The sequence below is a fragment of the Penicillium angulare genome, assembly GCF_028827245.1.
Source record: "Penicillium angulare strain IBT 27051 chromosome Unknown utg000012l_segment0_segment0, whole genome shotgun sequence".
NCBI lineage: Eukaryota > Fungi > Ascomycota > Eurotiomycetes > Eurotiales > Aspergillaceae > Penicillium > Penicillium angulare.
In genome coordinates this window covers 783,691-804,950 of record NW_026623171.1, presented here as the reverse complement: position 1 = coordinate 804,950, position 21,260 = coordinate 783,691, and the positions used below count along the sequence as shown (strand labels likewise).

General features: G+C 44.8%; 11 protein-coding genes across 11 annotated transcripts; 5 read left to right on the top strand and 6 right to left on the bottom strand.

The window, feature by feature from the left end:
- Positions 1-846: 846 nt before the first annotated feature.
- Positions 847-1,884, bottom strand: N7478_012939 (ankyrin repeat domain-containing protein; the record flags this gene model as incomplete). The annotated part of the gene is made up of 1 exon (XM_056929149.1): positions 847-1,884. One exon carries the CDS (start codon positions 1,882-1,884, stop codon positions 847-849), a length of 1,038 nt encoding a protein of 345 aa, XP_056772511.1.
- A 108-nt stretch (positions 1,885-1,992) lies between these two features.
- On the bottom strand, positions 1,993-2,199 carry N7478_012938 (purine and uridine phosphorylase; the record flags this gene model as incomplete). The annotated part of the gene is made up of 1 exon (XM_056929148.1): positions 1,993-2,199. One exon carries the CDS (start codon positions 2,197-2,199, stop codon positions 1,993-1,995), a length of 207 nt encoding a protein of 68 aa, XP_056772510.1.
- A 2,671-nt stretch (positions 2,200-4,870) lies between these two features.
- N7478_012937 (uncharacterized protein) lies at positions 4,871-5,671 on the bottom strand (the record flags this gene model as incomplete). Its single annotated transcript, XM_056929147.1, has 3 exons — positions 4,871-5,155; positions 5,220-5,459; positions 5,519-5,671. The coding sequence occupies 3 exons, from the start codon at positions 5,669-5,671 to the stop codon at positions 4,871-4,873; spliced, it is 678 nt and encodes a 225-aa protein (XP_056772509.1).
- Positions 5,672-6,092: 421 nt separating this feature from the next.
- N7478_012936 (alkene reductase) lies at positions 6,093-7,482 on the top strand (the record flags this gene model as incomplete). The annotated part of the gene is made up of 3 exons (XM_056929146.1): positions 6,093-6,260; positions 6,333-7,276; positions 7,374-7,482. The coding sequence occupies 3 exons, from the start codon at positions 6,093-6,095 to the stop codon at positions 7,480-7,482; spliced, it is 1,221 nt and encodes a 406-aa protein (XP_056772508.1).
- A 1,895-nt stretch (positions 7,483-9,377) lies between these two features.
- On the top strand, positions 9,378-10,709 carry N7478_012935 (uncharacterized protein; the record flags this gene model as incomplete). Its single annotated transcript, XM_056929145.1, has 3 exons — positions 9,378-9,931; positions 10,000-10,421; positions 10,522-10,709. The coding sequence occupies 3 exons, from the start codon at positions 9,378-9,380 to the stop codon at positions 10,707-10,709; spliced, it is 1,164 nt and encodes a 387-aa protein (XP_056772507.1).
- Positions 10,710-11,465: 756 nt separating this feature from the next.
- On the top strand, positions 11,466-11,774 carry N7478_012934 (uncharacterized protein; the record flags this gene model as incomplete). The annotated part of the gene is made up of 1 exon (XM_056929144.1): positions 11,466-11,774. One exon carries the CDS (start codon positions 11,466-11,468, stop codon positions 11,772-11,774), a length of 309 nt encoding a protein of 102 aa, XP_056772506.1.
- A 470-nt stretch (positions 11,775-12,244) lies between these two features.
- On the top strand, positions 12,245-12,880 carry N7478_012933 (uncharacterized protein; the record flags this gene model as incomplete). The annotated part of the gene is made up of 2 exons (XM_056929143.1): positions 12,245-12,340; positions 12,623-12,880. The coding sequence occupies 2 exons, from the start codon at positions 12,245-12,247 to the stop codon at positions 12,878-12,880; spliced, it is 354 nt and encodes a 117-aa protein (XP_056772505.1).
- An 886-nt stretch (positions 12,881-13,766) lies between these two features.
- On the bottom strand, positions 13,767-14,305 carry N7478_012932 (uncharacterized protein; the record flags this gene model as incomplete). Its single annotated transcript, XM_056929142.1, has 3 exons — positions 13,767-13,881; positions 13,934-14,217; positions 14,288-14,305. 3 exons carry the CDS (start codon positions 14,303-14,305, stop codon positions 13,767-13,769), a joined length of 417 nt encoding a protein of 138 aa, XP_056772504.1.
- An 896-nt stretch (positions 14,306-15,201) lies between these two features.
- Positions 15,202-17,186, bottom strand: N7478_012931 (general substrate transporter; the record flags this gene model as incomplete). The annotated part of the gene is made up of 8 exons (XM_056929141.1): positions 15,202-15,395; positions 15,453-15,485; positions 15,735-15,873; positions 15,940-16,104; positions 16,158-16,535; positions 16,594-16,702; positions 16,762-16,948; positions 17,009-17,186. 8 exons carry the CDS (start codon positions 17,184-17,186, stop codon positions 15,202-15,204), a joined length of 1,383 nt encoding a protein of 460 aa, XP_056772503.1.
- Positions 17,187-18,293: 1,107 nt separating this feature from the next.
- Positions 18,294-19,085, top strand: N7478_012930 (uncharacterized protein; the record flags this gene model as incomplete). The annotated part of the gene is made up of 1 exon (XM_056929140.1): positions 18,294-19,085. One exon carries the CDS (start codon positions 18,294-18,296, stop codon positions 19,083-19,085), a length of 792 nt encoding a protein of 263 aa, XP_056772502.1.
- Positions 19,086-20,277: 1,192 nt separating this feature from the next.
- N7478_012929 (YjgF/Yer057p/UK114 family) lies at positions 20,278-20,697 on the bottom strand (the record flags this gene model as incomplete). Its single annotated transcript, XM_056929139.1, has 1 exon — positions 20,278-20,697. The coding sequence occupies one exon, from the start codon at positions 20,695-20,697 to the stop codon at positions 20,278-20,280; it is 420 nt and encodes a 139-aa protein (XP_056772501.1).
- Between the last annotated feature and the right edge of the window lie 563 nt (positions 20,698-21,260).

The following is a 21,260-nucleotide window of genomic DNA, read 5'->3' as shown; positions in this document are numbered from 1 at the left end:
TTTCATAGCCGATCTCTCGAATTAGTAATATGTCCATGAGTATGCAGTACCTAGGTACGAAAACATAGGTCTGACAAAGTGTAATTTCTAAATCTAGTCTCGTAACGTTATATAATTTATAACTAGTGTAGTGGGGAGCCCTCTACTACATTATCATTATGGATTAGGACCGGAACAATGGTTTTTCCGTTCCGCATCTTGAAGCGGGAAATTTAGTATACAGGCTCTGCCGGTTTGCAGGAAGATAGTTTCTTTTATGATGATGATAGTACTGGTCATCACCTTCTTACACCTCTCTCATTCAGACCTATAGGTCTCTCGTACAACTTGCCGTGGGCTGTGGTGTTGGTTTTGCTGCTGAATCGACCCGCACATCTCCGCGTGTGCATGCCAACGAGCGTTCCCTTCTACACTAACTAGTTATAACGTTAGTTAACTAGGAAAATGCGATTATCTAATCGCCAAGGCTCGGGAAAATGTGGAAGATGTCGGTACCGTTATCTCATACGCGACATGACGATTCCTTCACGACTCGACAGTAGTTTTTATACGATGGCCATTTACAAGTTAATGGTATTGATGAAAATTAGAATACTACTTCGTAGACTTTATCAAAACCATGGATGTAGTGAGATAGATATGTAGTACTATTCTCGTTATTCTCGCCATCTGGAAAAAAATTTGCCAGAAACTGATTACATGTTCACGCTCCATTCCGTCCTATGTAAGCTAGAAGCCACGAGCGAAGCAAGCAGCGATTTTTTAAGCCTCACTACAATAACAGGGGATGACCGGATAGAAAGATTAGGATTCAAGGTATCTATGGTATATATCTATCGGTGGGAATCAAAACAGCTTAAGCCTCTTAGGATGAGGGAAGGAAAGTGTCGATTGATCTGCTTGTCGCTCTAGCAACATATACACGATCTCGTCGTGTCCTCCAGAACAAGCAATATAGAGCGCATTTCCGTAATAGCCACCCGGAGCATTGACATCGGCTCCCTTCTCGAGCAGCATCTGTACAATCTTGTCGTGTCCTTCAGAACAAGCAGCATAGAGCGCATTTCCGTAACGTCCACCCTGGGCGTTGACATCGGCTCCCTTCTTCAGTAGCATGTGCACCACTATGTCATGTCCATTTAATGATGCCCATATGATAGGGTATGTCAATGTACTATCTGCTGCATTGATATCGCTTTTATCCACCTCAAGTAGATAGTCAACCTCCTGCTCATGGCCATTAAAGGCTGCTATGTGTAATGCATTCAGCGTAGGCGTCGTGTTATATGGCCTGAATGTTTTCCAAAAAATTGGGAACCACAGTGACAACAATTTTGTCCTTGTATCATATAATCGATGCAGTTGATTCGCAATTAGTGGCATGGAACCCAAAGCCATCGTTCGTACATGACCCGGCCAATGTACTGCTGAATATTCAAAGAAAGCTCGAGTATCAAGGGGCTCTTCATCCTTTTCCAAATCTTCTGCCAAGAGATATCGTAAACGAACAGAGCCCATTTGAGCTTCGGCTTCACTAAAGCTCCACGGGTATATAGAATCAATGGTAGTGGAAACAGTCTTTGCGATTAGGAACTCCCTTGCTGTTTGATGAATAAGATAGACCTTGGAATTGTTGATGAAAACAAAAAGTCCGCATAATCGAAGGAGCTTCTCACCGGTCAGGGATGCATCAAGTCTCGCCTCTGCTATTGTCTGCGAATCTAGGCTAGTTGCCACACCTAGTGCTATAGCCATCTCCGGTATTGTCAAAGGCCGTCGTGCTGCAACGATAATCTGCAAAGTCTTTCGTACAGTGTCCAGTTCAGGAGAAGGCACGCGACTAAGAATTTTCTTGTATACATCATTCACGGAAGCTGGTATCATTTGGATTAATTCCTTCCAAGGCCGAAGGCTGTTCTTGAATGTAGATCGAATATCATCCAGAGCCAGATGCAACCAAAGATATATACAGTGTTCCATCTGCAAGAGCTACTACTCGAGTCGCTGCTGTATATCTGATGATAGTTTCGCAATTTCAGCTAACTCCTCAACTCGCATCTTCACCACAAGATCGATTTCCTTGCGTATCGCATCGTTTTCTTCTTCACCTTTTAGGCAGGGATATAAGAATTTGCCCTGGCTTGCTTGAAAATCTTCTAGGATATGATCATATGGCCGACTAGTGACAATAAACTTCATATACGAAGTTTCATCTGATGAACGTGGCTGGCTGTGAAATGACGAGAGATTATTAATCAATTGAGCCCTATCATCGTCATAACATTCATCAAGAGCATCAAAGATACAAACTATCTTCCCCGATAAACTTATTGAAGTTGCTGTCCTCAATATCCGCCAAAGCTCACCAACGTCCTAAGAGAGCTTTTCCCCATTATGTTGAAACGATGGCACCGCATAGTCTAATAGCTCAGGCCGTTGGCGGAATAGCTAATAGAGCACAGAGCACAAAGCTGTAGCAACATGATTTTGTTCATCGCTATCCTTGAAGAAAAAGTAACATATTACAATAGCTGGATCAGAGGCCTCTAGGTACTCGTCGGCAATCGATCTGGCTAGTACAGACTTCCCACAACCTGGATCGGCTGATACCCAGAGAAGATCGTTATGGTAACTCTGTCGCCAGGATGTATATTCAGAGCTTTGCAACGCCCACTGGCAGGTACCTCGTGCTGGGATCGGATTAACATTCTTTTGCTGTTCGTAATTGGTGATCTTGAGAGCTTGGTGGCAACGCTGCTGCTGATCCGTCAGGGGCTCGCTTTCTAGATTGAATACAGCTCACGTGACTGGGTAATGTCCGACACAGGAGCTGCCCAGTACGTGTTGTAAGGCGAGTTGCGTTGAAGAAAAGACAGAGTTTAATTACAAAATTCGAGGTTCTCAGCTTCATCGACACCCTAGGAATCCAGCATAATAGAATCATTAGCAAAGGAAGACTGTTCTCCCAAAATATGATCGGATCGTTTCATGGCGTTTGCCTTGTTTGCGTCTGGATCGTGGATCTTCCATGGTATTCTATGGAGTTGATCCACCACTATTCCCCTTTAGGGACGAGTGTCAGCATCTAATCTTGAGCGTCCTCACAAATATGCGTCTTCTTCTTCCGCCTTCATGAATAAAGAACCAGAGGTAAAGGGAAGAAAATATGTAACGCAACCCGCTATAGATCTGTGCATGTGTGCGTTTTGATGTAGTGCTCAAAAATAAATGATACTTTCAAGTTTCAACGGCCTCCTTGTCACGCTTTTTCCTGCGGTCCAGAAGTTGATGGCCGCGATTGTGGGCCTTCCACGACCAATGATTGCAGCCACGAGCGTGATCTAGTACCTGAGAGCACCTCCATGGAATTAAACAACTTAAAAGCCCGGTAAATTTCAGATACAAGTAATACTCTTAGTAGTCGTATTTTTATTGATGTCAGTCAAATATTTTATAACACTAGCGCCTTGGCAGTGGGGCATGGGAGAAGAAAAGCGATCTCTAGGGAGGAAGCTGATTTCGCTAGGCACTGTAATCGCTCTCTATAGGGCGAAGACGGTTCAGGCCGTATTAGACTTCGCCGAGGCGTCACAGCGGTTTCGCAGTCGTACGCCATATGGGCAGCCTAACAATAGGAACGGCAATAGGCCACGATACGCCGTGACGAGGCTCTAAGGTCATGTCAGGAAGTGGATCATGTTAAATGGACATACTCAGATATATAGTTGTTGTATCCTGCATATCGCGTTTTTGCGAGGGGTCAGGGTAAATAAAACCTACTACTACTACTACACTGTAATCGCTCTTTTTGACTACTAAGCGAGCCTTTAATATGGTAACTTACAAGTTATTTTTAAACAGTTCCCCCGAATCCGAAAAGCAAGGAGACATGTATTTGAAAGGAATTAGTGACTGGGCGGACAACAAGATGACGCAAAGTTTTTTAAAGCAGTACTCTACAGCTGGTTCACTCCTTGATCAATCTTCATCGAAAGGATCAAGTGGGGTAAAGGATATGATAGCACTCGGTAACCGGTATTCCTTCCCAAAGGATGAACTAGTAAGGGGACAATGAGCCAACAAGAGGTCAAGAATGTCCGAAATTACCCGAGATGGACGCTCTTAAGCACATCATTGGTATAAATGCAGTGAAGGTAGCTAGCTACCTCTGCCAAACGGAGCAATCACCGAAACATCATTGATATCACTAAAGGAAAGTGGCTCCATTGGACACGAAGGTGGAGAGACATGCTCAGATAATGAATTCCTGCCATGGAAAGGAGGGGTAGAACAGAGCGGGGATCTCTTCCAATCTCGCAATTGCATAGATTCAATGCTCGAAATGGTGACGATGGCGTGCAGATTGCAGATGGACCTCCACTCTGCTAGCCTTTCCCCCTCTTCTCCCTTAATTTCATTGCTCCTCTGCTTGTGATTTTCCCGCCACGTTCATTCCTTGTTTTGTTATCTCCGAGGATTTGTACCCAAGTGTTTGCTTGCTCCTCTCATGTATTGCAACCTATGACCAAATAGTTGAAAAGATTATTAGGTATTTCAGTAGGTATTCGGGCATCTCATTGCATGTTAATAAACTTCCACAAGAAACTCCTGAGGTCCATATTATAACTAGTGTAGGCAGATAAATGCCCGAGACGCCTGTACCGCAAGTAGCCAATTTGCCATTGATGTCTCATTATGTGCATTCAATAGACCGCTGTGGGTAACTATTACTTAACAAGACCAGAGAGGAAATTATGCTCCAAGAGTATTTACCGTTTAGTTTTGGACCAATAGAAAATAACTTGTCAACAATATTTTATTTTTTTGTCAGATTTTATTCTCTTGGTCACTAGCAGATCTTAGCCTTTGATCAAGCGACGGACGTAATCTCGCGAACGCGCTTCCTGCTAGCGTGTTCCTCACCACTCAGTGGTGTCATGAGTGCGCCGGCTGTGCGTGTGTAGAATACACCATCGTTCGGACGCACATAGTAGACCAAGCGATCCCCTGAGTCGCATGTGTATGTCTTTAACAGGAGAGAATTAACGATGATGGGGTTGTTCGATATGGCGGTATTCCCTTCGGAGAAAACCGCTAAAGCAGCGCCATAAAGCACGACAGCTTGGCTGGGAGAGCTCTGGTCGATCACAAGTGTCTAGTTTTTATTCAAATAAGTATACCGAGCTAGGTGAGAATAGAAAGACTGGATAGAAACCTACCAGTGTCGACCAGGCATTCGGAAGTGAATGGTTGGGTTTTATGATCCTAATCTCATCTTGTCCATCGGCAGTAAATTCATGCATTTCACCTAAATATCTCTCCCAAGGTAGCTCTAAAGCATGACTGAGGTTCTTGAAAACCTGTTGCGATGTCTTGTGTAAAACCTCGAATAATGAAGAGATAGAACTGGAAGACGACTCAGCGAGACCTGGTAGATCCTTCTTAAGCAGCTTGGATCTCTGCAACTGAAATATCAGCCCAGTACACTTCTGGGTGCTCATTAGGGGTAACAACTTACCCCGATCTCACGTTCCAAATCTACAAAGGCTTCATCTGTGACAGGCGGCATACCCGTGATGACGAAGCCATTGGATTGGTTGGTCAGGGTTTCCCGGACTATAGGAAGCCCTTGGAAGTCACAGAGTGACTCGTAGTCAATAGAGGAAAGCATATTGTTTCGGATTTCCTGGAGAAGAAAAAAATGAAGCCTCTGGATAATTTGCACCAGCAAGTCTTTGCTGGTTTCTTATCGAACTTGGATTTGCGACCATCTTAAAAAAAAATTGTAATTGTCCCACTGCGTTACCGATGATCCATACTGGTACAATCCCCAGAGGCCGGAGATATTATTTGTCATCGCCTTTTGGGGAAATCACTCATCCCTTCCAAAGTGGAATTGCCCCAATTTTGCCCCAATTCTGCCCCTCAGTGAATATTTTCGCCGGAATTTCAAAATCCATGTAGACTTTGGGATTGGTAATAATCTTTTGAAGATTATTGGTTCATAAGTACATATATGTAGAAATATATCCTATGTTGTCAATCATCTCGGTATTCACCTAATATTGACTCGCCGATTGCTTCATACCAACATGGGGAGCACACAGACTTTTGAGCATCTTTTGAAGCCTTTGGATGTTGGCGATCTTCGATTGAAAAATCGAGTCGTTATGGCTTCGTTGACTCGTAACAGAGACAACGTGCCTCGTGATAACCTCCACGTGCCATATTATGCCGAGCGTGCGGGTACAGGTTTAATTGTAAGTCCACATTGAAAGGATATCGTTTCAGATTCCAACTATACGTATAGAGCCCGACTAATAAAAACTCAGATATCCGAAGCTGCCTTGATATGTCCGCAAGGTGTGGAGTGGACCTTCATGCCTGGGATTTACGCACAGGAACACGTTGAAGGTTGGAAGAAAGTAACAGATGCTGTGCATGCCAAAGGTGGTTTGATCTTTTGTCAGCTTCATCATGTCGGCCGCGTAGCGCATCCTGGAACCAGAGTCCAGCGTGAGTCCGGTCAGCCTGTTCCTGGGCCCTCCGCTATTGCTGCGAGAGGTGGCAAATTCCGCAACGTTCCTGGGGCGCCTGGTTATACAGTGCCAACTCCAATCGAAGACCCTCAACAGATCATTGATCTGTACTCAAATGCGTCTCGGCTTGCCAAAGAGGCCGGGTTTGATGGAGTTGAGTTGCATAATGGCAATGGATATCTGCCCATGCAATTTCTTGAATCTCACAGTAATAAACGCGATGATGAATGGGGCGGATCAACTGAGAAGCGTATGCGATTCTCGCTTGCCTGCCTTGCCAAAATGAACGAGCACTTCCCTTACCATCGTATTGGGATTAAAATTGCGCCATGTGGAGGATACAACGATATGGGCGAGTTGGATGAGAACGGAATCCCCTCAGAGGAGGCAGCAAAAGCAACCTACGTCCCATTTTGTACTAAGCTGAACACGCTGGGCCTAGCTTATGTACAAGTGATGCGTTGGTGGGCATCTTATGATTTAATGATCGAAGGAAGACCTCGCGGAATTGAATGGAACCCCATTGACTGTTTACGCCCGATTCTCAAAGATACACTTTTGTTTGGGAATAGTGCGTTCATGCCAGAGGAAGCAGATGAGTGGATCCGAGATGACCGAATGGATGCTGTTGTAATCGGTCGACCTCTACTATACAACCCAGACTACACCGAAAAACTGCAAAATGGCAGTGCCGTCACTCTGTATCAGGAACAGCCGGGGGATGAACATTGGTGGTAGTAAGTAATTACTGACCCGGCTCACTCGCAATCACTCCATTATATGCTGTTTGGAGTTGTGACCTTCAATTCTCTAACGAGTATCAATTATCACCAGTAAATGGCGCAACAATGACAAGCGCGACGGCTACCTCGACTGGAAGAATCGAACTATCGTACCGACCACACTTAAAACCGGAGATCGCCTGAGTCTGATCCATGATTAGAATTTGAAACAGGGAGAGTTTCGTGTGTGCCAATTTAACCCATAAGAACCCATGGATATACATCGCAAGGGGTTCATTGCCTGGCGTAAAAAAGTTTAGAAATCCAACAAGCTGACTGTCCATTAAAAACATCGTTGGGAATACAAAATTTAGCGAAACATTCAGTGCATGTAGTGGGATTACTCAAATTCATTATGCCAGATGCAACCATTGTCTCCGCTTGGCCTTATAACAGTTGCTAGCTGGCAGAAAACGGGCGGTGAATGAGGTGAATGACTTCCTGAACAGTCAAATAAATAATGTGAGAGATACATGTAGTATGAAGATCGCAAGCAACATTGGAACAGCTGAACGGCGGGGGATTGTACTCAGCGATGAAGGACCGGAGGAATGGAAGGAGACAATCGGAGAGATTCCCCAGATGTGGAGATCACCTGATCCGCAAGCATGACAAATCAACCCCATATGACCTCAACACGACTCGCGGATTCTTGGAGACGCTCACTTCCCTTTTGGAGACCTTCACGGACGAACACAAATCCGTCGCCACATCATACCCTTTGTCCCACCATTGGGGACTTGAAATCACTGTCTTGGCGGAATGAAATGGCTAGCGTCAGAGTGGGACTCCAGATCTGCAGAGTAAGCTAGGTAGGGGCTCCGGAGTGCTATTGCAGAGTGTCTCCCCAGTTCCTCAGGGGGTTGGAGACCTCGGGACCATGCCATCTCCTCTATCCACTAAAAGCTCAGCAAGGCCGCATTCATGCACCTTCTGCAGTCGTGCTTTCCGGAAATTGGAGCATTTACGACGCCATACCAGAATCCGTTTGTTCCCCGCTTCTTCCAATCCCCCTTGGTCCTTTGGGATACCGTTCCAATAAGGCTGACCTTGCGGCCCCTCAGACACTAAGGAAAAACCATATACATGTCATTGTGGGTGCGCCTTCAGCAGGCGTGACTTGCTCCAGCGTCATACTAGACTTGTTCATGCGACCACTCTTGACAGTGGTGACAAGCCTACTTCCTCAAACCCTCCTTCTCAGGATTTAGGGTCAACTATCAAGTCATCCATACCTGCAAGATCAAGCGAAACAGACTTGGTGAATGAATCAGATAGGGTGTTACCAGAGCAGTTCCTACCATATCCTCCTGAATACCATGGGTTAGGTCAGTGGTTCATTTACTGTCCCTTGGGCGCATATTTCAGGTAAAATATGCGACATACCTTGAATTAACGATGTAATAGATCTGCCACGATCAAATGAACATGATGAAGACAACCCTCTGTTCGAATTCCACGCATTCGTGAATAATAGTGGTCTAGGACAGCTAACGCATACTCCACAACAAATGAGGATTCCGCGATCTGATCCTCACCATGACCCTCCCCAACACGACGGCGAGGGTCCTTTCACGTTTAGCCCCCATTATTCAAGTTTGGGGCTTGGTAGTTCGAGAGGTAATTTTGTGAAAGCTAGAGAAATTGTGCCTTGACTTATAAACTCACGTGTAAATTGACACAGATATCAATTCGTCGGACTCGATACTACAAGATTATCTGAAAGAAGTCCCTGGCTTCCTTTTGCCCTCGCCGCCAAAACGACAGAGGTACTTGAAATCATACATGCAAAACAGTAGGATGCAGCTCGTACATTCCGCGGCACTCATAGATGAAACCTGTATTCCACTTCAACTTGCCGTTCTAGCTCTTGGAGCATACTATCTCTTTGAATTTAGAGATTCCAAATCTCTTTTTCATGCTACTAAAACAATCACATTCCGTCTTCTCGCATCTTCTCAAATGTATTCTCCAGAGGATGAAACAACTCGTCAGTATGTCGAATTCCATATCTTTACTACCCATGCCAAGGTCTTTGAACGAGCACTTACACCTAATGCCAAGGCCTAATCTAGCTAGTACATTTGTGGTACTTCTGGAATACACGAAACTGGCGCAACCGTTGCATTTACATCATGATATTGCTTTGCTTCATGGTGGTCTCGTCTCTTCTCTCGCCCTTCCTCAATACTGCTCAATTGCTGCCCCAGACAACGAATCTTCACTCAGCATCAAGTCGGAGATGGATCGACGCGCCCAGGTTTATGGATTTTGTGCCGCGGCTACTAACTCATTTTGGTTGAAGACTTTACCGATGTTGCAATTTCCAAGCGCAGGTATTCATTTTCCTCGCCCACGTTCCATCCAGGTCTCCCCTTTAGTTAATAGCCATAACACCTCTTCGGGGGACAGTTTTCCACCGGCACAGGAGATTCTGACTTCATATCGATCACTCCTTACTCCACGTAGTAACGGTCATGACTCGCAGCCCCTCAACTTGTCATATGACGAAACTTTTGTTCTCGCAATGACGCACATGTCACAAGTGTCTATCCTGGAAGGGCTTGCAGATACCTCAATCGAAGCTGATGGTCATAATCGACATCTTCAGTGAGTTTAGTCAACGCAGTTCCCCACTCTCCGAATCCATCGCGCACCGCTAATCCGATTTATCATAGTGCGATTGCTATGCTGACCCGGGAATTGGACATGCGCGAGGCTAACACTTCACAAGCCAAGATAAAAGTCCCGAAAACTTTATCCAGAGATATAAGAGCACTTCTTCAGCTTATGGCTATTCGAAATCATTTTCATGGTGGCCTGTATGACTCTCATGCCCTTTTTCGGAATGATGCCTCTCTTCTCGCCAGTGACATCAGTACACACATAGGGCCTTTTGCTCCTTCACTCGATTCAACTCTCTGTCTGCTCGAGGACTGTGTTCGGAATTTAGAACAACCAGCGACCACTGGAGTCGCGTTCTTTCTTCGCACACACATGAGCAGCTGGGGCCTAGAGATCGCCCTTTCGACCTTCGAATCAGCATTATTTCTGGCCAAATGGATTAATCAGTTGCAGAGTGTTGCTATGCCGAGCCAATGTACGTATTCTCTTGTCCCTCTAGTCATAACGACGCCATGTTTGCTGACTTTGAGAAGTCGACACCAGGATAATTGGGAATATCATGGACCTCCTTCCAGTCGCTTGGTCTTCTGTGGATATGGTTGATCGGACACCACTTTGTAGAAGTTTCTTGGAAATATCGATCTCCCTTCTGAAGTTCTGGTCGTATGTTTTTATGAGCATGGAGAACAAAGAATACGTCAAGTTTTTGGGCGAAACTCTGTTAAACTACGCAGATATTCTAGCTAGTCCAGCTGAAATATAATATTATTGTTATAATTATTTCCCAATAATTTCGAGGTCTGTTAGTAATTGAGTCTTTTAAATGTCCTTGCCGAACATTTGAAGTCACTTGAGCATGAGCAAACGAAATCTACACTACATTATTACTCGGACTGTGCGTTGGATTTCGTCGAGATAATGATGATTCATCTGCAGCTCAGACCTGAGCCTCCAGAGAATCAAATGACGTTAGCTTTTTTAATGGCCGCCCCAGGTAAATGCATCCATGGATGAGTTCGCTGCGTATACTTGGCTGTATACTGCTGCCCCACACCGCATTAGTATATCGTTATCAGCCCGTGGACGCGTGATAATGATAACTTAACTCTTGACTCCACTGTGAACTCCACGGATATTGGCACGACGTGCACACTCGGCTGACAAACTATTTGGGATATTACAAATAGAGAATTTGAAGCCTGGTAATCGTTTACCCTTACCACAACATGTCTGAAGGAGTGGGCCGGAAAAGATCGGCCCTCTCATCAGCCAATGAGACCTGTGTAGAGTGGTTCGTCTTATCGGGACCTATGAAGTGTTCAGCCTACTAATCGGATTTCAGTCGTTCTGCGGAAGTTGAATGTGTTGGAGGGTCACCTTGTCCTCAAGTAAATGTTCTCTAACACGTTTACTTGCTGGGGCTAATGGAGTATTTTCTTTTTAGTGCCTATCAAAAAACATAACATGCCACTGGAATGAGGGCCATCGAATGTCTAAGAGGCGATCCGCCCCAGAGTCCATGTCCTCAATCAGTTGCAGGCCTGATAATTTGGCTACAACTTTGGCTACCGGGCCTCAAGCCCTGGACATGGATGACCAACTCGGTCTTTTGCCTCCGTTATTCAATGACGATTTGAACTCATTTGAGTTTGAAAATATATTTTCAGGGGACTCCGATATTGAGCTCAATAACTTCTTTGGCGATATATTCAGTCTCCCTTCATATCCCCCTGTTACAATACCGGAAGATTTAATCCCTGTCGTAGACGCCCTATCGGACCGACCGGCACCAGTGTTTCAACGATACAGCTCGGATGCACAGGTGTAAGTGCCAAGTGAAAGGGTTTGAGAGAACTCACTTTGAAAAACGGACGTTGACTTAACCTGATCTCCAGCCTGCAGGCATACTACAGCCAAATTCATCCAGCATTTCCCGTTCTCCCTCCCCCTCCAGCGAATTTGGAAGTAGATGACTCTTCTGAAATTTGGGAGCCGTCATCGCCTCTGGTTCTTGCAATTCTGACATTGCTCGTCTTGTCACCCTATTCTAGTGAGAATGATGCTTCAGGGCTAGATGACCCTCAACTACGTGCGACTTGTGTGAGATCACTAGCCAATCGTGCAATCGAAGCTGTAGAGCTTCAAACAACTGACCCTGTACTATGTGACTCTTCACGATGCTCAAGCATACACCCAATGGTTCCATTCGACCTAGAAGTGCCATTGGCCCTCTGTATTCTGAGCCTCTACCAATACTTACATTGCAGCAATTTGAGAGAAATGACCAGCCTCTCCGAAATGGCCTTTGATCTATCTGTTAAACTCTCACTACATCAGTCTGTCAATGATCAATCAATCTTCTCCGAGGCTAGGAAGAGAGCATGGTGGATGACTGTAAGCTCTCTGCTTTCACACCAGCCAATACGTCACTGAATATGCTGATTTTATCATAGTACGTGTGCATGTGCTATACTGCCATAGCTAATTGCAAGGTATCTCGCGCTCAAGCAGTCTATATAGACGAAACCCATGAGACTAATGCGTCATTAGCCCCCTACCAGAAAAATCAAAATAGCCGATGTCACCACCCCGTATCCCACAACGAACCATGGAAGCGATGTGAGTATAGTGAAAATTTCAAGGGAAGCCCGCTAATCAAGTATCCGTACATTCTAGGTGTGGAAACAATATGTCCTAGCTGAAGAGACACTTGTTTCAGCAACTCTTTTTCTCACTTCTTTGGTCGGTGGGTTTCAAACGAAAACAGCTATACCAAAACTGCAGCACGGCGCCCAAAAGCTACAAGAAATAATTGACGTTCAACTGAAAACTTGTGAAAGCATCCAGCTCGGGGTGGCTGATACTGAAAAGTCCCCGGAATCCCGAGTAGTATCATGTCTCACCACCATAAGCCGTATGCGATTGAAAAGGTAGGCATGTTACCTCAGCTCTTAGCGATTGTTCTAACAGCAATAGTGCGCAAATAAAAGCATATAGATACCCGGCATTTATACCTTATCCAGGCATTTTAAGAAAGTTTGAGTCGTTCCCGATAGTGGAAAATTCTTCCCCTTCTTGCGATAACAATTCGCTTGCTCGACAAGTCTACAACCCGGAGAAAGTGGCGCGGATTTTCCCGTCATCTGGCGAAGCTTCACTACGTATATGTTTCGACTGTGCTAGAGACATATCACAATCCCTCAACACCATTGACCCTGCAATATCCGGTATGTCTATGGATTTGATCCCTCTGGCGTGAGATAGTAGTGGTGCTGAACCTTGTATAGTGCCACCATTCCTTTGCTCTGCAATTCTGGCTGGGTATACATCTTTGATGATACTATACTTCGAGAATTCGCAGCCAGATGGCTCGGTATCACTAGCAGGTGGCTCAAGGCTGGAATTGAAGACTCTGTGCAACGAGGTCATCAGCACCGTGAGAGACTCACTTACTAAATACTCGACTGGATTCACTACTGTCCAAGCTTTAAATGGTACTTGCCCCTGTCATTCTTTATTTTAACTCGTAGGGCATTGCTGAAGTAATTCTTATTCGATCAGATCAGCTACATCGGGTATCCGTGGCATGCAACGGTTCGCAGGTGTGACAACATATACAAAACACAGAATATCCACGACATTACCATCTCATGCAGTACGTCATATTGCTGGTCATCTTTCATCCAAACAACGCCGGCCATCACTCCGTTATGGTGTGAATAATCATGATAGTGTAAGTAGACCATGGTGTGACCTACTAAGAGAGATGTTGTTTCTCTATATGGTGTAGGCTCGAATAAAACCATCTGCTATCACAGTTTCAAAGAAACTTCAAAACAAAATCAACCTCTTGCTGTGCTGTACGAAGGATGTGCGCTGGCTCGTGCTGCGATTTCCAATCCAGGCTTTCACCATGCTTAGTTGTTAAGGTGCACCTAAAACAGATCAGTACTCAGCTAGAATTGTGCCATTGATCGAGGGTCTTACTTTCCGCCAAACTCGCTTGGTACATGGTAGTCAGGGCAACCCAGTACTTTTGCGATGCCCTTGATTGCCGATTCATCTGCTAGCTCATCATTCGGGCTATCAATGACATTACTGTTGAGGAGAGCACCAGCGAAAGCGTCGTACATGTCATCCCAGGACACATTTCCAGACGCTGCGAGGTAGTAGCCCTCCCTATTATGATCGGGATTCTTTCCATCCAATATGCTCTTAAGAAGGGCAATATAGAGCGCAACTGTGTCATCAAGATGGCTGACAGACCAGTTCTGGAAGTTGTTAGCAAGCTAGATTGAGATATTAAACTGTATATTCCTCATTTCAAGAAACGGAACTTACTGCAGGGCCAGTGTTCATCTTATAGGTCTTTCCGAGAGCTTTTGCGGTCTTTATTATGGCGACCGTTTGAATAGAAACTTTTTTACCGAACCCCTTTCCCTCGCCATCCGGGGAATGAAATGTTCTTCTGGGTGGCTTAACCGGACTTCAGCAGGGATTGATGGATCTCATGGCTGGAAAAATCAGTGCGATGAAGTATGTCGTTCGTATAGGAGACACTCCATGCTTGCAAAAATAATTTAAGCAAGATATTGTATTCGAAGCAGTGGAAGCTAATTTTCGGGCCTATCTCCATCGTTTGATATCTCCGTCCCATTATAGTCCAAGCCTGTGTCTACTGATATTCCCTTCTGTAAAGATATACGGTCGTATCGTGCCAACTGCCGTGCGACTAGCGGCTCTTGCCACCAGAATTTGAGGAGATATCGAGCTTTCAAGATTGCTTGCATTGTATGGGGATGTTGAACTAATCTCAACTGTGGTTCATCGAGCGTGCATATCAAAAGCATGCCCATGCAATATAATGTATTTTCAATTAGCATTCAAAGCGTGAGAATCGGCTATCGGGGAGCCTGCAGTCGATTCCCCTGAGTGAGAGCTCTCTGTTAGGGGTGCCATCATCCAATACGATTCAATAATTTAAAGGAAGACAACTTGAAACGAGAAACAAAAGCATAAATTGGGAATGGCGGGTTACTGGCTGGCTCAGAAGACGGAAATCGCTTTGGAGCCTTGGAAGATAGTAAGCCAGATACAAAGGGGCATTGGGGAATTTTCTGGTCTTATCTCGTCGGATACTTGCTCCTTCACCCTTGGAAGTAGGGATCGCTCATGCACCCCACACACTGATACGCAGTTCGAGCTGCTCAGGTAGGATTGGCTGTGCTTATCGCTGGCTTGCGGTGATTCGTTCACTAAGCAAAGGCTTTCTCCTTGTTCTGATTGTCGTCGTCTGTGGCCTCTTTTGTAGTCCTGAGTGGGTCAATGGGAACAGCATTGATCTCCTGCGCATCAAACAAATTCTCTATTTCCTCCAGTGAGAGACCGTTTGTTTCGGGGAGATAAAACCAAATAACGAGTGCGCACGCAAGTGGTGTAAATATGAATACTTGAAGCCTTTTTGTTAGTCGAATAATTATAAATGGGGCTTGTCCATTTTACTTACCGAGATAGTACCTCCATCCAACCGAGGCAAAGGCTACCGAAGCAGAGCCAGTAAATATAAGAGTCGCTGTGAACAACCCTGTCACTGAAACTGCTATTCCCGGGGCTCGAAGCCAAGTAGGGAATATTTCTGAGCTATAGACACTAAAAGAAAAGCCTGTTAGGATGTGACTGTGAGAAATATGAGCGTTTCACAAGGACTTCTTACTAGCAAGCTGTGGGTAGCGAAAGGCCATGAATTAGTTCTCATGCATTGAAATGAACAAGCTGAATTGAAACTTACATGCGTCCATTCCACTAGCAAACACAGTGATAAAAAGAAACAGGAAGAAAACTCCAAATCCGTTCCCGACGGCATTGTCAGTTCCCGCAAATTTAGCGACCATAGCTGCTTCGCCAGAAAGGGCCACCGCAGCAGCTCCCTAGTAGAAAAACTCGAACTCAGTATAATGATCTCTCAAAGGGAGCCTAAATTTGCAGGATCTTACCAATCCGAAAACCATCATTTTTATGCGTCCAAAACGGTCCAAAAGCATCGCATTGACCCAATTCATAAAAGCTGCCCAGGTATCATAGACACTTAGCAGTAGAAGTGACTTCCAACCAGTAATTCCGAGGCCTTTGTAAAGTGTGATTTGATAATTATTGACGACCTATTCTGAGAGTTAACTTTTGCTGGACTCGCCGCTCATTTCAAATGACCCACTAAAACACCACTGCATTGAGCAGCGAAGACCACGAAAAACCCCATAGCTAGACGACGCAAAATGGATCTGTTTGCCATGATGGACTTCCAAGTAATGGTCTGTGTACGATCTAGCTCGACTCGAGTGCAGATTGTTTGGAATTCCCGCTCGGCGAATACTTGTTCTGGATCTTCAGGGCTTCTGTGTAGCTTCCGGAGATTTTCGCGACCTTCGTTAAAACGTCCGTATAAAATTAACCATCGAGGTGATTCGGGGATCCAGGGTGATCCGATGAGCAGTATTAAAGGCGCAACAGACTGCAAAGCAACACAAAGCCTCCACTGAAATTCGGTTGGCGGTGAAAAGTAGCATCCTAATCCAGCCCAGCCAGCGCCAGCCTTTGAAGAAAAAATATTAGCGTGATGAAGAACCAACAAAAACCAGGAGTCTACTTACATATCCCGAAACAAGAAGAAAGGCGTGGAAACCAACAAGCTTACCACGAGAATCTGCGGGAGAGACTTCGGAGTGGTATAATGGGCACACAGCATCCATCATTCCAGCGCTAGAATTGTTAGATCGATTATATCTCGCATGAGAGGAGGGGAGTGAGTAGTAGCGTACGAAAACCCCTGGAATGCCCTGCCAAAGAGAAACATTCCCAAGTTCACCGAAGCAGCGCTAATGATCGTTGCGGCCAGCGAGGTCACACAGATTATCTGAATTGAAGTCTTTCGCCCAACCTGGTTTGCAAGCCAGCCAAGCAAGAGCGCGCCAATCAAGCCTCCTGCAGCGAACAGACTATTCATAGCTGTTCCAGTCAATTTAGCAATCACCTCTGAAGAATTATCCCAAGACACCGGGAACTAACCTCCCACCATTTGAGTGGTATATTCAGCTCGTGGACCAGAGGATTCAAAGTTGAAGTATGCATAAAAAGCCGGTAGCGCCGTAAACGATGCCACAATTGAGGAGTTGAATCCATATGTGAATGATCCCAAGGCAACAAACAATACCACAATCAGATTGTAAATGTTTATTCGCCCCATGGCTTCGAGACCAATATTTAGAAGGATGGTAGATAATTCAATAATCCAAAAGTTTCAGGGGATTTGATAGTACTTAGGAAACATCCTTTCCCCAGGCTGGTCATTATATAGTGCTCTATTTCTGGATAGACATGAATTCCGGGAAATAGATGTCGACCAGCAAATGCGCGTTTCAATCGCGTAATACCCTCGCATGCACAGAATGGTATCAAAAAGCTTATCATCGGAAAACTATGTAATCATGTTGATCCCCTCAGTGGACGTTATCTACGTAGATATTGACCTGACCCACCAGGGCGTGACCCGGGGCCCCAGATTGGGGGGTAAACCATGACCAATCTCTCTCTCCCCCGTATCTAATTCCCCATTTGCATCATTCGTTCTGTGAGTGATCTCAATTGACATTATTTGACCTTATTTTTGCCTCTCTACTCCGTACACTAGCTCCCATTGTGTACCTCGTTCCTGGGCTCCATATATCAAAAGCTACTACATAGAGGTATACAAAGTCAGATATTATCTCCAAATATTCTGTCAAAAAGTTGGCATCGGATTTTAAGTTCACTGTACTGAGGATATGAACATGGTCCAGTCAGTAAAATGCCTCATTGGTCTACCCATTCCGCTATATGGAGTAATTCTCCAAAGTCCTTATCGAAGCAAGCCAAGAGGTGACGGAATAGGGGTCTCATTAGATATCCCAGGCTTTACATGTAAATTACATCCCCATACGTCGCTATCTCTATCTCCCTGCTCGATAAATCAATCCAGATATCTTCCAGCTCCACTTTTCATGTACCTCTCTCTGATTACGTTTTCGCAAACCCTCCGGCTTATCTTCAGGTCATGGATCAGGTTTTGGAGACGTAGTTGCTCATTCAAAGATCGGGTTTGGAGATCCTTGCCCCGAATCAATCCCTGTTCTACTACTCCGTAGGATCATAGGCTAACGTTAAAGCCATAGAAATAATCTATATATTGAGAAGCTTATATGGAACATCGCTATATCTTGCTGAACTTTAGAATTGTAAAATACTCGAAATTACAAGCCGATTATTTTATCACACATGTGCATTCCCCTACCAAAGCCTCAAGCCAAGATTCGCTATGCCGTCATCCCCAACGTTCTGTCGGCATCAGACTATCCCCGGCCCACTAGTACAAACCATAGCTAGCTTGAACCGACCACCTATTACTGCTAAACCATCTTCTTTCTACGATGTTCCTGATACGCCTATTTGCCTCCGTGCGGTGGAGGTGATTAAGAAAGAGATTCCAGATTGGGCTGCCAACCACTGCTTTCGCACATATGCATTTGGGCTAGCTATCGCAAACTATGCGGGATTCGACACAGAGCAAGCCAAATTGGAACTCGGATTCGATAAAGAGCTACACTTTCTTACATGCGCTCTGCACGAATGGGGAATGGGTGAGGAGGGTATTAACCAGAGCAAGTTGTCGCTAGAGCTGTGGAGTGCCATCAGAGCCCGCGAATGGATTATCGAACAACAAAGTTCCACGCCTGAGGGGGAGATGAGGCCATTGCAAGAATGGGCAGATCTGGCGGCAGAAGCCATTGCGCGTCATACGATTGAGTTCCGTGGATTCAGCAAGACTGTCAATATCCACACGGCCCTCCTTACGCTTGGCTCTGGTCAAGACCTTATGGGATTATCATCCGCATTCGTCCATCCAGATGATATCAAGCTCATCTGCAAAAAGTGGCCACGACTTGGATACGTCGATGGACTTCGCGCGCTGACCAAAGAGGAAGTACGACAGAAACCTGGTTGTCTATTTGAAGGGTGCTGGGGTGATTTCGACCCTGGTATGTATTCTGTGTCGTGTTTCAAGGGGCTGCAGGGATCCTTGACGAAGAGGGTTAGTGCACGATTGTAAAATACCCGAATTAGTATGACATGTTTGTTGGAAAATAATCCGTACTATCAAAACTCGATAGAAAGTCTCCAAAACCAGATCTCCATCTCATATAACTATTGGAGACATGAGGAACCTCTCCAACTGATAAGAATGTAATCACCGTCCCGCGGTTAAGTCGGTCGGATTTGTAATCAACTTGAGAGATCTTTGGACTAATTAGTCTGATCTTTGATGGCCTTGAGATAAAGCACCTTTGATTTCCACTTTGCATTCCCATAAGTTATCCATATGGACCATCTGATTCTCTTGGGATGTGATGAAAAACTTCGTATGGATCGTGCAGGGAAACTGAATGTAAACATGATATCCATTAAGAGATCTGACATATGAAAGTGAAGCTTCTAAAGTTTGATGCGCGGAAGAGCTACTCTGCCTAGAATATATCACCAGAAAGCCCAAAAAATGGATTATAAATCGATAGAACCTATTCAAGCGTGTATTTTGAGTTACATAGAGACCAGATTAATGAGGAACATTTCCAATTTTGTAATTCCAGACTGCAAGGTACTAGTTGTGCCACAACCAGGGCGTATTCCAAATACAAGACCGATTACTCAATAGTTAGACTTCTAACAAAGTTCATCAGTCTACCCCATATTTGAAGTGATCTTCCGTCGTTGAAAGTGTTATGCGTGATAATGCGGGCAGTTCAAATCATGATGTTCAAAATCTCCGACTGGTGATTAACTAAGAAACATTTAGATAAAAATGGTTATTTAATTTTCATACTAGTACCTCAATAGTGGTAGTCCCTGGAGTTCTTGAATTAACACTGGCGCTAGGTACATAAATATGACCATGTATAATCGGTATATGTACCTTCAAGATGTACATCATCTTACACTGGAAAAATATCCAAAAAGACATCAATTGGATTTGCTAGGCATCTATTTGATCGTGTGAATCGTTGGCAATTCTATATCAGGCTTCGTCAAATAAAAAGGCACCAGGAAAGACGAACTGGTTGACCTTCATCTCGTATTCGGCATGGAATTATCCTGATATCATAGCTTTGTAGTGTTGTCTCTAGGGGTAAGTTTTGTTGAATGTCCGCTGGAAGAGCAATTGTTAGCCAATTAATATTCATGTAATAACGAATGAGTATAGCTTCAGAACTTGACATTTCACTTACATGTCAGAGTATCTATACTCACACCTTGGATCCCTTCGGGTTGTAGGCCTCAACCTCGAGCTCGATGAGCATTGTGGAGAAAGCCAAACGAGGCACAGCAATGGCGGTCCAGATAGGACGGTGACCAGGAATGCGAGCACGGAGTTTCTCAACGGTGTATTCCCAGGAGGCACCGATATCGACGTGGTAGGATCGGAGGAGATAGACATCCTCCCATCCTCTCAGGCCAGCAGCCTGCAGGACACGGTCGACGTTATCGAAGGCCAGATCGATCTGGCGCTTCCAGTCATTTGCGTCAAGCTCACCGGTGGGGGTCCAGCCACCCTGACCAGAGCACTTAACGACATTTCCGGGCAGAAGGACAGCCTGAGAATAGTGACCAAGGTCACTGTGCTTCTCGCCAGCACCCTTCTCGTTGATGTATGTGAAGTTGGACATTTTGAAGATATGTAATTTGAAGGTGGTTGAAAATCCAATGATGACTGCAGTTCTGAGAGAGGTATATATAAAATCTTGGAAGGCGTAGTAACATAGGAACTTGGATAAGTATGTGATGTTGGGTACGTCATTAACTCAAAATAAGATTGGGCTTGGAGACTTCTTGGCGATGTGGAGATGTCCCCAAAGTAACCTTGAGTAGAATATTTTTGACCTTATCCGAGTTCCGAGTCGTGCAGTTCTCCAAACCCTAAGGAAAAGCCTTATGTGTATATTTTTCTTTTTCTTTTTCTATTTTTTTTTTAAAAAAAACCTGGTTGAAGATCCCAAAAAAAGGAATGAACTTTGAACGTCATGTTGTGGTATGTAATAGGCCACTGGCAAGCGGTCAAACGCATAAGTAGGAATTGTCGAAAATGACGGGCCATCGGCCAGTAGTCCTATAGCTAAGACACCTAAGCGAGACTTCCAATTACTTAATCGTATAATATAAATAAATTACTACAGAAACTTAGATTACTGAGATAATTATACTTTATTATACCCTTAGAACCCAAATATTC